This window comes from Protopterus annectens, chromosome 6.part1 (assembly GCF_019279795.1).
Source record: "Protopterus annectens isolate FY-2018-M chromosome 6.part1, PAN1.0, whole genome shotgun sequence".
NCBI classification, from domain to species: Eukaryota; Metazoa; Chordata; order Ceratodontiformes; family Protopteridae; genus Protopterus; species Protopterus annectens.
This window is the reverse complement of record NC_056738.1, coordinates 73591836-73607697: the sequence shown is the minus strand read 5'-3', so window position 1 is coordinate 73607697 and position 15862 is coordinate 73591836. Positions and strand designations below refer to the sequence as shown.

The 15862-nt window shown below is 42.2% G+C and overlaps 1 protein-coding gene across 4 annotated transcripts in view; it reads right to left on the bottom strand.

The window, feature by feature from the left end:
• Positions 1-15862, bottom strand: part of UBR3 (ubiquitin protein ligase E3 component n-recognin 3) — a 4226407-nt gene that overhangs the window by 2101323 nt on the left and 2109222 nt on the right. For all 4 annotated transcript variants that reach the window (XM_044075499.1, XM_044075501.1, XM_044075502.1 and 1 more), the window contains exon 19: positions 13615-13711. In XM_044075499.1, coding sequence (XP_043931434.1) covers positions 13615-13711 — 97 coding nt within the window. The remainder of the gene's footprint in view (positions 1-13614; positions 13712-15862) is intronic.

Here is a 15862-nt window from a genome sequence, read left to right as displayed (position 1 = left end):
AATTTGCTCCTTTATCAGCCTGCCTCTTGGCCTCATACAATTTGCCTTCCCTGCGATGGTTGTGTGCTTTCTGAATGACATTCAATGAATCCGTATGGTATTTTCTGCAATGTGTCTGAGTGTAATTGTCTGTTTTCGCCAAATCCAACCCATATTAATGGGATACAAAACTTAAGCATGCAGTTTAAATGGTTAGAGTAGTCAGCAGTTTGGATTTTAAACTCGCATTCTCATCTTTAGTAAGTCATTCCAATCTAACAGTGTTTGCCATGCACAATTTTATTCAGATGAAAGAAAAAGACACCCATTTTAAAGTGCATGTCATTACTGGGTAGCAGAGTGAATTGCTGTTTTTATCTGAGCAGGTTTTCTACAGTTCTACACAAAATTGCTGCGTGGTGCTTTTGAAATGTCACAAGGGCATTACAGAGAGTAGTGCATGATTTTAGGGTTACTCAAGTAACAGTAGCTTCTTCACACCTACTTCAAGTCTCCGAACCTGGAATATGCAAGTATCTATGGGAAAAAGGGGGTTCATTTGAAAAAACTTTGCATTATCAGAATTAAATGGAAGACGTATTATCAGAATTAAACTTTACCAGGTATGCATCTTCAATGTGAAAATTGACGTCATATACCTTTAAAGTATTGTATCTCACAGTTTCATACTAGACTAAGGCTTACCCTTCCGTTTTTTAACACAGCCCGCCAGCATAAGTGTCTGGGACAGCTTGCATTTTCCCATTGAATCTGCTGCTTATATCAGATATTCAGAGATGGACAAGTGACCCCCTTCCAGTAGCACAGATACCTTTCAATACATTTTATTTATACTTCCGAATAACTGTTAAGTACTGATTTTTAGCAGCTTCATATAAAAGTCAGGTTTCTGGCTATTGCTCTGGTTATGTTTTGTGTTCATAGTTCTTAACCTTCCATCTACAGAATGTGGAACACTGCCTCTCATAATATAGAACAGATGTGTAAAATGTGGAACACACACTCAGAGGCTGATTAAAATGTGCTACTTTATACAATAATAAGCATTCCCTTGATGAATTAATATAATTCAGTACTATTTCACATGGATATCCGTTAAAAATATTCTTATCACTGAATGTATGACTGACCCTTTCAATGTGGAACAATGAGAAACAAGGATATTTTAAGACTCAAAATGAGGAGCGTTTCTCATTAATGAGGCACACACTTGAGTGGCATGTTTGTGTTTATTTTGTCTGTTCTTCAATATGGTTTGAATGTTGGTATCCCACAGTTCCACTGGGTGGGTGGGGTTACATATTTATGTATGCAAATTTTATGTTAACCAGCGTCCAGATTTTTGGTCGTACCTAATTTTCATGGGCCTTCATCCAGATTTTTGATGTTTTCAGGTTGAGAAGTATGCTGGAAAGGCAATCTGCAAAGGAACAATGGGAGGACAGCCATATGGCTAACGAAGCATGCAAAGTCCTGAATGCATCGAACTAGGGGAATCCATGGGCAGACATGCTGAAATGGCTGATAAATGAGCACTGACAGAGAAGTACGAAAGTCCATAGGATAGTAATTCACACAAATATTGTAAAGCCAGAGAACAACTAGTCTTGAATGGGTGCTGGTTATGTTGTTGGCACCAACTAGAAAACCTTTTCCATGTGCTAATACATACTTTTCTAGTAGCAGGCTTTCTTGCTTCAGTCAGCTGAAGTTGACTGGAGCCAGGATGCATCAAACATCTTTGATCTTGTGTGACCAGATTCAGTCTGTGTGGAAGCTTGTGGTAAATGCCCCTGGTCATTTCCAAAAGAAGGGATAAACAGTTGCCTGTGCAAGAAGGATGTCACTACAATAATCTTGGAGAATTCCTTCTGAATCTTCAGAAGTACCCTGGACATCAGTGGAAAGGGTAGAAAACATACACAGAAAAGAAAAGGTATTTGTCTTCTAAGCTTTCAAGCATGGAGTCCTGAAGCAGACTCTTACCAGCTGATTGTTCTGACAGGAAAAAAATAGGTCTACTTGAGGAACTCCTCACAGAAGGATCAAATTTTGGAAGACCCCTGATCTAGTTTCCATTCATGAGGGTCTGCCCTTGTCCTGCTCAGGGGAGTACAACTTGGTTCCTGGATCCCCCTTGCTTGTTGATGTACCACAGCACTGTGGTATTGTGCGTAACAACTTCATAAGTTCTGGGGGACCAAAGATGATTCAGAGTATTGAGTGCCTTGATCAGGGCAAGCATCTCTATTACATTTATGCTCTTGCATATGTCCTTGGTGTGTCACACACTTTGCATTTTTATCCCCTCCTGAAATTGCTCCACAAGCAAAGTCTGAGGTGTCTGTGGTGAGTGATTGTTTTGGAACAGGAAGGAAGAAGTGGGGACCTGGATTTAAAAAATATTTGCTGTCTCCACCAATTAAGAGCTCTTCTGATAAATGCCAGCACTGGGATTTGAAAAGACAAAGGATACTGGTGCTGGAACTAAACAGACTTCAGATGCCAGTGTATATTTCTCATGTTGAGTTTTGCCAGTGCTATCACAAGAAATCATAGATGCCATGAGAGCAAAATCTTGAGGTATTCCCTCGCAGTGAACGATGTCTGAGTGGAAAACTTTAGAAACACATCTAGATATAGATCTACTTTTTTCTGTAGAAGAAAAAGCTCTTTGAAATGAGGTGTCTAGCTGACACCCAAGAACACAATCCTTTGTGAAGAAGTGACAAAAGATGTGAATGCTTTCTTGGAACCCCAGCTTGTGTAAGAGATCTCTCACACAAGTGAGAGATTCCTGACACTTTGAAAAAGACAGCAAAGATAAGCAAGCCATCTAAATGTGGAAAATGTAGATACCCTGTACCCTGCAATGAGCTATAACTGGAGCTAGATACTTTTTGAAAACCCTGGGTGCAATAGATAGTCCAAAGGGTAAAGCTTATGTGATCCAAATAAACAAATTCTTAAACGCCAGAACTCTGGATGAGCAGTGATGATAAGCATCTTTTAAATGTAGTGTTACCAGGAAACTTGAATAGTAAAGAAGAGGTAACAGATTGTGAAGCGATATCATCTTGAACATGGGCACCATCATAAACAGGTTTAGGAAAAAAAGATCCAGAACTGTTCTTTTCTTTCTCTGGCACTAAAAAAATCTTTGAATAAAACATTTCCCCCTCTGGGAAGGAGGAACGGGTTCTATCACTCCATGTCATAGCATGTGTTGAAAGACAGGTGGAAATTAGAGAGTCTGGTCTGATGAATGAGGAATTAACCCCTGGAAAGGAGGAATTTCCTCCCACTGCCATCTGTAACCTTCATGAATGATCTTCAGAACTGAACTGTCTGAAACTACAAAAATGGAGATTCAGACTTTCTGGAAGGAAAACGGGGCTTCCAGGTTGGAAAGAGAGGGGTAAATGTCCCCGTAATAGTCCTTCTGACTTATTAGAATGTCCTTAGTTTGGGAGGTTTCCTGAAATCTTTTTGGAATCCCCTTACCATTTCTTCTTAAACATCTATTTACCTGCATTTTGTTGAGACTATTTTGTTTTCTGCCAAAACTGGATGGTGATTACAACTGGAAAAGGAGGGCTGAAAAATCTTGGAGATTCCCTGCACCAACTTACTACTTTCATCAGAACTTTTGATCGACTCTGCAGCAGAGGAACCAAAAATTTAATCTCTATCCAAAGTAGAATTTAAAATCTCATTTTTTACATAATCTGGAAGATTCTGGGAACACAGCCAGGCAAACTTCCCAAAAAGAGTATCAGTGGCCACAGCCCAGGAAGAAGTATCAACTGAATCATCCACACGTTGTAAACAACAAGGAGTGCCTTGCACAACTGAAGAAACTACATTATTTACATCAGATTTTTCCTTACAAAAAGAAACTGCAGACAAAACATTCATCAAACTTTCACAAATTAGTCAGAATAAACTAACATTTGAACTTGACAATTCAAAATTCTGAAAAATCAAAGACAGAGAAGCATTCACTTTTTTCCCATACTTATCAATAATCTTCCATCCTTATCAAAAAGAGTAGGAATGGAATTAACTAAATGTTTACCAGAAGTAGGATTAAGTAAAGCTATAGCTGTTGAGTTAGGCTTTTGAAGAGTATATAAAAACTCAGACTGATGAACTTTTTACATTCTATCTGCGTTTTTAGGGGCAGCTGGTTGACTACCACGAAAATTCCAGGCAGTGACACACACATCTTCCAAAGCTGACAGAAATTAAGGAATATGTGAAGGTTCTGTAAATTTCTTCTGACACAGTTCAAAACATTTTATGGGTTACTGAGAAACTTCATTGTTCTCCCACTGAAAACACTGCCAAATTCTGGAAACAGTCACAAAGATAGACAAACCCTCACAGGGAAAAATCATAAACTAAGGTCCTCTCTGAGTCTGAATCAGAAATGTGAGGAAAAAACTATGGATCTGTCCCTTCATCTTCCTGTCCAGATTCAGCATATTTAATCTGTTCAGGAAAAGAGGTATCCTTCTTTCTTTTACCAGAAACTATTTTATAAGAAAGATCAATAGCCTGAATTAAACCCTGAGCCAGACCCAGTATACTACACCTTTAAAAGGAAATTTGAAGAGGAGTACATACATGTTTATTTTTTTGTTTCTTTTTGACAAGAAAAATGGGGACAAGAGTGTTATTAATGGCAGCAGCTTCTCCATGGATGGGCACAGCATTCTGACAAAACAGGGGAAGTTTTCCCCACTCCCTCTCCTAGGATTGACAAGACTGGCTCTTCCTTGCCTATTCAGAGGATCCCAGCAGCTGCTGAAGACATAGCTAACCCCCAGTCCATAGTGGCTGTAGGTGCTACACCAAAGTGATTGAAGGTAAAAAATGAGTGGTCTGAGGAACAAATAATGGCCACAGCAGAGTCAACCACCTGTGATTGAAGTAAACTGCTAGTCTGCTGTGGTGGCAAAAGCTGCTTAAATTCTTGTGTTTTCAGCTGGAAGATGGACAGACCACAAGACAGAATTTTTGTTCCATGGTCATGACGAAAATGGTACCTGTTTCACTAGGAAAATCAGCAGCAAAAAATGTTTTTCAAAAGTCAAAATGTTCACAAAAAAACACAGTAAAATCACTTTAAAACCGTTTTGCAAGCCACAAAAGTAAAATAAACACAATTTCTACACAACAAAATGGTTTTCAATTACTTTAAACAACTTATAAACTGACAAGAAAAAAATGAGTTCTCATTTAAAAGTACAATACAGTCTCATGACATTCCACTGAAATAACATCCTAACTTAAAAACAACTTTCCTGAACAGGAAAGAATTAATAAATAAATAACTGTTAAAATGGAAGGCTTTTCCCCCAGGGGGAAGTTATCTGTCCAGCAAAGGAACAGCACAAGCAGACTGTCAATCTCCAAAGCCTCAGCTGAGCACACTCTTCGGCAGCAGGACAGCTCTGAAGGGCTTGGCACCCAAATTTGTCTTTTTAGTCAGCTCAGCTGAAGCTGACTGACGGTTTGGGCATGTGGAAGGTACCCTAAAGCTTTGGAAGCTGGCTGTTATACCTTTGTCAGGATGCAATGCATATAGTTAAGGCTATTATATCTTTGTCAGGATGTAATGCATATAGCTAAGGCTACTACAGCAGTGATCCATATGATGCACATACGGAGGGCAAGGGATGAAGACCCAGAAATGAAATTCTGTAACTACTGGATATTATGTCCTTGACCCACTTGTTTTTGGTGATCTCTGACTACTGACACAGGTAGAGGTAAAAGTGTGACACACTTCCTCTAGAAAGAAGTCAGGGGGATTGTGACCTCTTGGAAGGCAGGGTTTAACTTGCTGGAAGGTGCCTTGCTAGAACTGACCTCTCCCAGAAAACTCCTGCTGGGTTTGCTGGGGGTATGGGATGGGCCTTGTCATTATCACATTCAGTACTGACTCATCTGTGCTATGATATATGAATGCTGTGGAAGATGAAATTTAATTCCCCAGCTGCAAGGTTCTTGGGGATGCCTCTGGCTGCCTTTATAGCACCTTTTCACATCTTTGCCAAATCCTGAAAATGGGAAGTTCCAAAAACATCACCCTGGCACCCGCGACAAAACAAGTCAATCAGAGCCAGTAGTATCAACATGACTATGACAGCTGCTGCTGATTTAGTCACACCTTCCATCAAGTTACAATTGATGCAGGTCACATGGTTTGTTGATAACATCAATGGAGGTTGTAAGCCTGTGCTTTCAGCTTCTTTTTAAGGTGCCCATCTGGTAGCTCCTCCATGACATGATGCATTTTGTCAGACAAATCTCTTTGTAAACACTCCATGGCCACAAGGCAGTCTAGTGCCCATAATGATAGGGTAGAGGACAAGAACACTCACTCACCAAATCTGCCCATTTCTCGAAATCCTCCTATTTGGGTTATTGACAGCCAGGCTCTGGGGGAGGGGGTAGAAAAAATGTTGGTACTGCTGCAGAGACAACTGGATCAGACTTGGGAGTCTCTATCCAGACTGTGCAGTCTTGTGATGGACAGAAACTTACTCTGCCTTGCAAGAGACCAAGGCCCTGGTTGTCGCAGGTCATTTTAGCAGTGTCTTTTAATACATAAATGAAAGGTGGAACCACCCAAATGGACTGCAGCATGAAATGGCAAGCCCATTGTAGCCTCCTTTGAGGGAAAAGACATGATGTCACTGGGCCACCCCCACTTCTCCTATATCACATGTAAATGTTCCTCAAATTTTAGGTCACAAGGTATGGAAGCAGGTTCCTGGAACTGGCTTCTTTCTCATCTAAGATGGTCAATGGACAGTCTGGGAGAGATACATTTTATTTTTTCCAGTGCTCCTTTTGGTTGCCGGGGGGGGGGGGGTCTCCTGTAGTCTCATGAGGAGGAAACTCTACTGGGGAGTTTCTTACTCTGACTTTGCAGCAGGTTTGTTTCCACAAAAAAATGATGGAACTGTAAAACAGCAAGCTTGAAATAATGGGGGGGGGGGGGGGGTGCCTGCCGACACAAAATGGAATCGGATGGCTGACCTGGCTACAGAGATAGTTATTTGCATAAAATGCTTTTCTTCATCAGGTACCTTTGAAGCTTTTGTCAGCTACATTACATATCTATAGATACATAGCTGTATATGCATATGAAATGCATAGTAATAAAGGGGATTGTTGTAAATGTACTGTTTTGGCTGAAGTCTATTTAAAATGTGGATGTAATAAAGTGGCAGCACTCAATGAACATGAATAAATAATGATTTTGAAATTTAACAGCATGACGCCTAGAGGTCTGAATAAAGATTTTAATTGGAAATGTTTGATGTATAAGATAGTGTTGCACATAAGATGAGGAAGATGTACAGTTAAGTAGTTGCTTTATTTAAGTAATGATCTGATATCATTATTTAAAGAAAATACTGCTTCATGTCATGTTTAAATTCCTAGAAGATGTCTAGCTGAAGTGCTAGGGTAAAGTTTGTATGTGCTTGATTTTCTGTAAACCTATTCCTTTACAAATTGCAGTTTCAAGTCTATAATACCAAGAATCATGAATAATTACTTACAAAAGCTGATTATTTGCATTCAAATGCTACCTAACGTGCAACTATACAAAGCTATGAAAAGGAAAAAAACTAATGAAGAAATTCAGCTGTCGAGATTTAGCTATACTTACGCTGGCACCATTTTCTGTTTTGCATCTATCCAAGCACCTCTGAACTCCATGACTTGTAATCTCTTCTAGCAATTAATATGAGGAATCTGCTATCATCTTCACAACGTTACAATTCCTGACATCAGATTTAAGATATCCTTCACTTCCAGTTGAAAACCATGCCTCCGCTTCAAAGTACTATACAACTTCACTATCCCTAATGATGCAGATACTCCTTACTTTATCTCCAGTGCTTACACTCCCAATACTTTTGATTTGTTCCTTACATGCCACACCCCTTATTTGTTTTACAAGTCTGGTAATACTTTTTTGAATATTCTCAACTAGTTTGACATCCAACTTTCAATATGGTACTGAAAGATAAGTACAATACTCCAAGATGAGGTCTCAGTAGCTCTCTGTAAAAAAGGGCATTTGAAATTTGTATGTAAACATAATAACCCCCAGGCAAAGCACTCTTGCATTCTCCTGGTCTCTCCAGGTTCCATTATATAATTACACCTGGAAATAAAAGCAGATTTTTTTATTCCTCAGACTTGGTGTTCACTTATCTAAATTACCATTCCCTAGATTTCCGATATGATTATGTTGAACCACAGATGCCACATAGGTTCATACTAGGCTATCTGCCCTAGGGCATTTGTAAGCTTAGCCAGTGTGTGTGTGGCTTTCGCCACCCCTTGGAATGAGAATACTGTGCCCATTCAGGGTTTAGTTTACTGTGCCTCTGTCTAGTAGTGACACAGAGATGACACCCGGGGTAAATCTACGATCTCCCATCCACTCGTCAAGATTTCTCTTGAAGACGGTCAGTGAGGGGCTCTGCCCAACATGGACTGGGATTCTGTTCCAGAGTGTAGGGAGCCTTTGGGTTATGAATCTGTCCCTCCAGCACGTCGTATTTATTTCTGTGTTGAGGTTCAGATCTCTCGCTCTCGTGGCTCTGGTGGATTTGGATTTCTTGAGGTGGAGCATGTCCATTAATTCCAGATTGGACATGGCCTTGTATGTCAGGCATAGATCGCCTCTGAGTAGGCGTTATGCGACTGAACAGAGCTGGAGTTTCTTCAGCCGGGCAGCATATGACATATGTTTGAGACCCTTGATCCTCTTGGTAAGGTACTTTTGGGGTCTTTCTAACTGCTGCAGGTGTCGGGTAAGGTACATCCCAAATGGGGCATTGTACTCAATTATGGGCCTGATAAGGGAAGAGTATAGGGGCACAATGACCTCTCTTGATCTAGATGTGAATCCTTTCATGATAAGGTGGGCAATATAGAAAGTCTTCCTAACCACTTTAGCAATGTGAGTGTCAAATGAGAGGTTACTGTCAACTTAGGTCCCTAGGTCCCTGATTACTTCTTCCCTGCTTAATGGATTACCACCTATGTGGTAATTTGTGGGTACTTTGTTTTTCCCAAAGGATATTACTATACATTTTTTGGCGTTCAGTTTAAGGCCATGGCTCTGGCACCAGTTATCCGTTTCTATGAGGCCTTTCTGAAGGATGCTTGTGTCCACTGGAGTATCAATTATGGCGCCCAGTTTGCAGTCGTCTGCGAACTTTGTCAGCCACAATCCTCCTATGTTAGTTTTCACCTCGGAAAAATAAATGCTGAACAAGAGGGGTCCCAGGACCGAGCCCTGTGGGACACCGCTTGTGACTGGCTTAGAGTCTGACATGGCTCCAGCAATTCTGACCTTGTGGGTTCTGTCCTTGAGCCAGTTTGCAATCCATCTTATGACATATGGGTTTACATTTAAGCTGGTGAGCTTGTCTATGATGCCCGAGTGGGGTATTGTGTCGAAGGTCTTTGCAAGGTCAAGGTAGGCTGTGTGAACTGTCTTACCTTCATCAATGGCCTTAGTGACTGTTTCAAAAAAGTCGACCAGGTTCAAAAGGCAGGATCTGCCCTTGACAAAGCCGAATTGGGTGGGATCCTGTCTGTAGGTCCCCAATGTCTTTGTTTATGAGTTCCATAATGATCCTCTCCATAGCTTTGCAGACCAGGCTCGTCAAGCTTATGGGGCGGTAATTTCCAGGGTCCGTAGAAGCGCCTCCTTTGTGGAGTGGGACCACTGTTGCTGTACGCCATTCTCTGGGCATGTATCCTGTAGTAAGGCTAAGATTAAACAGCAGCCTTATGTGCGGGTTTAGTTCCTCTTGGAGTTCATGTAGCACGCAACCTGGGACACCGTCTGGTCCCATTGATGCTGTGTTTTTAGCTTTGGAGAGGGCGGCTCTCACCTGGGCATCTGAGATGTCAGGGAGGCTACACTCTGCTGGGATAGATATTTGTCCTTTTTTGGGGGGGGGGGGATTTGCACTTAGCCTGTCTGCCAGTATGTTGGCAATGTCTGTGGGTTCAGTGTATTTTTTGCCATGTTGGACTAACTCTGAGCATATTTGGGAGTTTCCACCCAGGTTTCTAACATAACTAAAGAAGGCCTTGTGATTGTCTTTAGTGTCTTTTACGATTTTTCTCTCAAAGTTGGCCTTGGATGATTTTATGAGTGATCATAGTTTTTTGCTAGTACTGATCAGAGATGCCTTCCCTTTTAGGGATTTTGTTCTGCCATGTAGTAGCTTCCTCCTCCTGTTGTAAAGCTTATTAATGGCTGGGGTCCACCAGACAGGACGCCTGCCTTTGGGGGAATGGGTCTTGGTTTTATTTGGGATTGCATGATCCATGCATTCTTGAAGGTGTCCATAGAAGGCATTTATAAAGGATTCAGCGGTGTGGGCTGTGGTTTCCACTGGCCCAGGGGGCCTTGAAGGATACCACTTCAGTCTTAAGAAGTGTGAAGTCAGCTTTTGAGAAATTCTTCACTATGGTCTTCTGTGCTGGGGGTGGGGGCGGGATGTGGATTTCCAGTGAGATTAATTTATGGTCTGATCTCACCAATGAGGGGTATACTTCCGGTGTGGAGAATTGTGTCCCCATGTTTGTGATGATCAGGTCTAATATATTATCTCCTCTTGTGGAAGTGGTGACTATTTGTTCCATCGCATTTGAGTTTATGAATTCTAGGAACCTTTGGGCTAGGGTGTTTGGGCTTGAGTAATGTTCCCAGTCTATGTTTGGGTAGTTGAAGTCTCCCAATATGATGGTATTTGGAGAGACATTCATACTCTCCAGTGTCTTCAGGAAGGCTGAGTGGGGTTCCTGAGTTTGAGAGGGTGGTCTGTAGCATGCTACAAACTGTAGGGCAGTTTTGCCTACGGTTAGTTGCACATGGATGGTCTCCGATGCTTCGTGCGTTGCCACTAACCTGGAGGTGTGGGTATCTTTGATGAATATGGATACTCTCCCTCCTTTTGTGGTTCGGTCCAAGTTTTGGGGCCGAAAAGCATGATATGAGGTATAACCTGGTAGTGCTGGGAGCCTTGAACCAGGTTTCAGTCACTGCACAGACATCGATGTTCTCCATACTGAGGAGGGCTTCGAGTGTGTGCATCTTGAGGTTTAGACTTCTGGCATTGAGCAGCATTACCCTTAGTTTTTTTCCACTTGTGTTTTCTAGGGAGGTGGGTTTGTCTTTTGAGCCTTGCCTAAAAAAGGCACTATGGGGGTGACAAGAGCCTTGGCCAATATCCGGAAGCCCAGGGGTGACAGGTGCAAGCCGTCCCTTGTGAAGCAGCGTGGCTTGTCAAGCATGTCATCCCAAGCAGACAGACATTGGATCCCCTTTGAATGACACCAGTAATTAAGCCAATTGTTAAAGCTGATCATTTTGTCTTTGTACTGTGGCATCATTCTTGGTGAGGGTAAGATGCTGTTCAGGGTCAGGGTCATACCGGCCTGGGCTACATAATCAGAGAGCTCCTCTATGTCTCTCTTCATTTAGTCCAGGGAGGTACGTCTCAGGTCATTCACACCGGCATGGACAATGACTGAGTCATTATTTGTACTTGCTTTGGAGTGACCTCAGTGCTTGTGTTATGTGGCGGATTCTAGCGGCCAACAGGCAGCTCACTGTAACCTTTTCCTTGTTCAGTTTGGTGAGCGGGACTTCAGTGTGTCTGACTACGGAGTCACCTATTACAAGTGTATCAGGCATGTTGTTTGGCCTTAAGGGCTGTGACTGTTTGGCACACTGACTTTGTGAACTATGTGTTGCATGTGTTATGTTTTGAGGTAGTGGTTGCTTGGATGTCTGCTTGGGAGGCTTCTGTTGTTTTGGTAGATTTTTATTTAGAAACTCCAAGTATGTTTTTGTGTGTTTATGTGTTTGGTTTGCAGTTGTGATAGGTCTATGTGAGACTGGGTTTGTGGTGTGTGTGGTTACCTTCTCCTCCTGACTGTTTTTGCCAGTACTGAGTCGAGAGAGCTCAGCCTCCAGTTTGGCTATTTGCTGGGAGGAGGAGAGGGGTGTGTCTGTGTACATGAGGCAGTTGTAACATTGCCTGAAGATTCCCAGATTCACCATCTGAACTGGAGAGGACGCCAGTACTTGACCCCTTGACATGCTAGAATAGTGCAAAGGATTGCTGTGTAACTGAGTCAGAAAGGACCTATAGGGAAATGGGTACTCAAGGGGATTGTAGGTGGATGTAGAGCTTTCGTTTTGTTTAAGAGTGCTTTGCTTGTATAAAATGCTTTTAGGAGCAAGTGCTGGGCTTTTCAGACAGAGAATAGACTGTTTAGATAGAAAGTAGAACAGTTCTAAGGGAAAAATTGAAGAGCAGACTTAGCAGAGACAGAAATAGTTTAAGCTTGATTAACCAGTGCTGCCCGATGCTGTGCTATGCACAACTTCACGCTAAAGCGGGCTTTATAGCAGGGGGTTAGAAAGAGCTAGGAAATGGCCCAAAATGGCCAATAAACTACAAGTTTCTGGGCTGGAACCACTCCTTTAGGGACAGATAGGCTGCTCAGTGCTCCCCACTCCCACTGGTGAACAAGGAAGCTTCCTCCTATCCAAATAAGGATATTGACAACACAGGAACTATGACACAGCCCAGAGATCAGCAAAATCTGAAGACTGGACTATTCTAGTTCAGTAAAGGCGGGAAAACAAGGATTTTTTTTGTTTTTTTCACAAAGAGATAAAAAACAGATACAGTAACAAACAGTAAATGCTTTAAATCAGCTAGCGCACTTGAGTGTGTAGCCTACCAGTTAATTTAAGCAAAAAACAAACTTTTAAAGTGCAAAACAGTTCAGAAGCAAACAGAAAATACAGTCATTTCCATCAACCACACTGTAACCCTCAGCCCATGGTCTTATACTAATTATCAGAAATCAATAAAGTTTATGCAATTCTCCTAAAATTAAATGGCAAAATGCAGTATGACTTATCAGTGGCAAAAACAACAATACGCTGTACTTACTTACATAACCATGCTCATAAAAAGCAGTACATCATGCCAAGCTCTATGGTATACAGGGATAAAGTTCCAACTATGCTGCAGTTAACCTGAATTCATTTAGCAGCATGGGTGCCTGCAGGAGCTGGCCAGGCAGGATCTGAGTTTGCAGTCACTGATGGCTTATCCATTCTGGACTGAGAAACATGACTTGGGCCTGCCACTAGGTATAGGGACCCTGGGATACTATGGTAATGCTGACTTGCACCTGTGAGCTAAGATCTCTTCAGAAGGCAGCAATTGCAAAGCTAAACCAGCCTCTAGTGAGAAGGGAGAAGCTTCATCTGGATGAGGGTAAGATGACCTCTTTACCTCTCAACTCTTGACACAGAGAATGGGTGGAATAATAGGGCTTACCAGGCAGGAATGAAATGGCTGCACGGCTCTTGTCTGGTCCAGGAATGCCTGTCACCAGTCCCTATAGATAAACGGGCTTATTGACTGCCTGTAGTGGAGTCATCAAGCGAGGGTCCTGCAAGCACAGCAGGAGGGTGGGGGGAGCGAGCCAAAAAAAAAAAAAGGAAAGAAAGAAAAGTCAGTATGAAGTACTTACAATGCTGTGTATCTGTCCATTGCTGACTGCACATCCCTACGATAAACGGTTCGAAGGATAACCATGATGGGATCAAACTCTCTGTCCCAAACATCAGCTAAAAGATGCAAACAAAAATAGTTGTTGGTCTTCAAAAATATCCGCAGTGCTCAAAAATATTAAAATGTATCAACAGGCTTTTGCAAAGCATGCCAAAGACATCAACACTTGTTACTATATATAATGCATTCCTAATACAATGTAGCTAATGAAGAAACTGCTTACTAAGTATGCAAGTATCACTTCAATCTAAAGAAAAAATATCAAATTAAACAAATCAGCTATGAGGACAGAGGACTTGGCAAATACCAAACTTTCTTAACATATCAGTTGATCTGTGATAGGATTTTTACTGATGGTCATCAGCTGGGTTTCATCTTCTCTGTCAATCATAATTTAGCATTACTTCACAGAAATTACTGTTACTGTGCCCTGAGGTGCACACTCCCAAGAGTTGCTACATACCTTGATGATATGAATTGACTAAATAAGCACACTGGATCCCAGAGCCTGTCAGCTTGCCCCAAACCACTAGCACATCAAGAAATAACAAAGAATATTTAATATCGACACAACTAAAAGTAAAATGCAACATGCTCCAAAAGCCAAGGCAAAATGCTATGGATATTCAAGCAGGGGGACACAGTGGGAGGGTATCAGGGACATATCAGGGATCAACTGAAATGGTTCAACTGTATCCATAAGCCAGCTTTATAGCACAGAAAAATTAACTCCTGACTATGAATCAACTGACCTAGGCTCCTCAGTTCATGGCCTGGGTACCAGAGAGCTGGCAGGACTTATAGAAAACAAACATCCTGATACTGGTGCATCTCACCAAGGGGATGAGTCAGGGTGTGTTCATCTATGGTGTACAGTCCACTATGAATTAGTGACAGCAGACTGGGATAATCTAATAATATTAGCTTCAGGGTGGAAGGTAGAGCTGCCTTGAAGGGGGGGGTAGCTGCGCTGACAAGTGAGTCACATCTTCAAGCTACATCCATACTATGCAGCACCATGAAGCCAGAACCAACACATACAGTGGAAAGTTAGAAGTATGTGTGCGCGTGTGGAGGGGGGCTACAATCTGCCTAAGATGACTGCCATACTCTCACTCCCTTCTGATAACATTTAGAGCTGAAAAACATGGTCAACAGGGTTGTGGAAGAGCGACAGAAGAGTGACTAAGGACTAAAATTCAAAATGTTTCATCCTCATTAATGCCTACAAGCAGAGGTGTAGCTTGCTCAACTAGTGCCCTATACTGGTCCCACAAACTTACTCCCTACCCACTCAGCTTTTAAACTAGAGAGCAAAAAAAAGGTCCTTCCTTAAACTGGTGTATGGCACCACAGAGCCAAATATACAGTTACCTCCTACCCTAGCTCCTCAATGGAGTAGCAAAAAGGTCTGTGATCTGGTGGTTGGTGTTCCTGGGCCAACCAGGCAAAGAGATCCTGTTTCTGTGTCCCACCCATGCTCCTCCTCAGATGAGTGGCAATTTAAACAAACAAAAAAAAGACTGCCATCGGGTACTTGGGGCTCCTGAATTGCAGGAGCTACTCAGGTCTTATTTCTGTAACCTGTCCCCACCCCACCTTCCTCACATTTTATTTTAAAAGAAGAAAAACTACAAATCTTTTAATTTTTCTTAAACTGTAGCAAACTTGCTACCAAGCAGTTTGCTACAGTTTAGACCACAAAGACAGCATTACTGAAATCCTTTTTGTTTTAAACTGTAGCAAACTGCTTGCTACAAATTCTGAGACAGTTTAGACCACACAGGGAGGGCTACAACACTCAGGTTTGACTGCAAATGCAATACTGACTTTTAAAAATCCAGTATGCATTTAGAGAGACATGAGGATGGATCGGATGGCCGATCATGTCTCAACATTTTGCACCCGTGGCAGTTACCACCTTCACCCCATCCTAGCCATGGCCGGCCTTAGGCATAGGCCAACTAGGCGGCCGCCTAGGGTGCCACTCTAGCAGGGGCGCTTTTCCAGTATTTATTTGGGGTTGGTAGACCAGGATGGGGGCACCAGGTGGTGTGGTGGGGGCGCCGTGGAGCCCTTTTGCCTAGGGCACCAGTTGACCTAAGGCCGCACCTGATCCTAGCTACACTACTGCCTGCAGGCACTCAAATATCTGAGTGTCACAATCCTGGCCACCAGAAGGCTGAGTCATCATTACCTAGAAATCT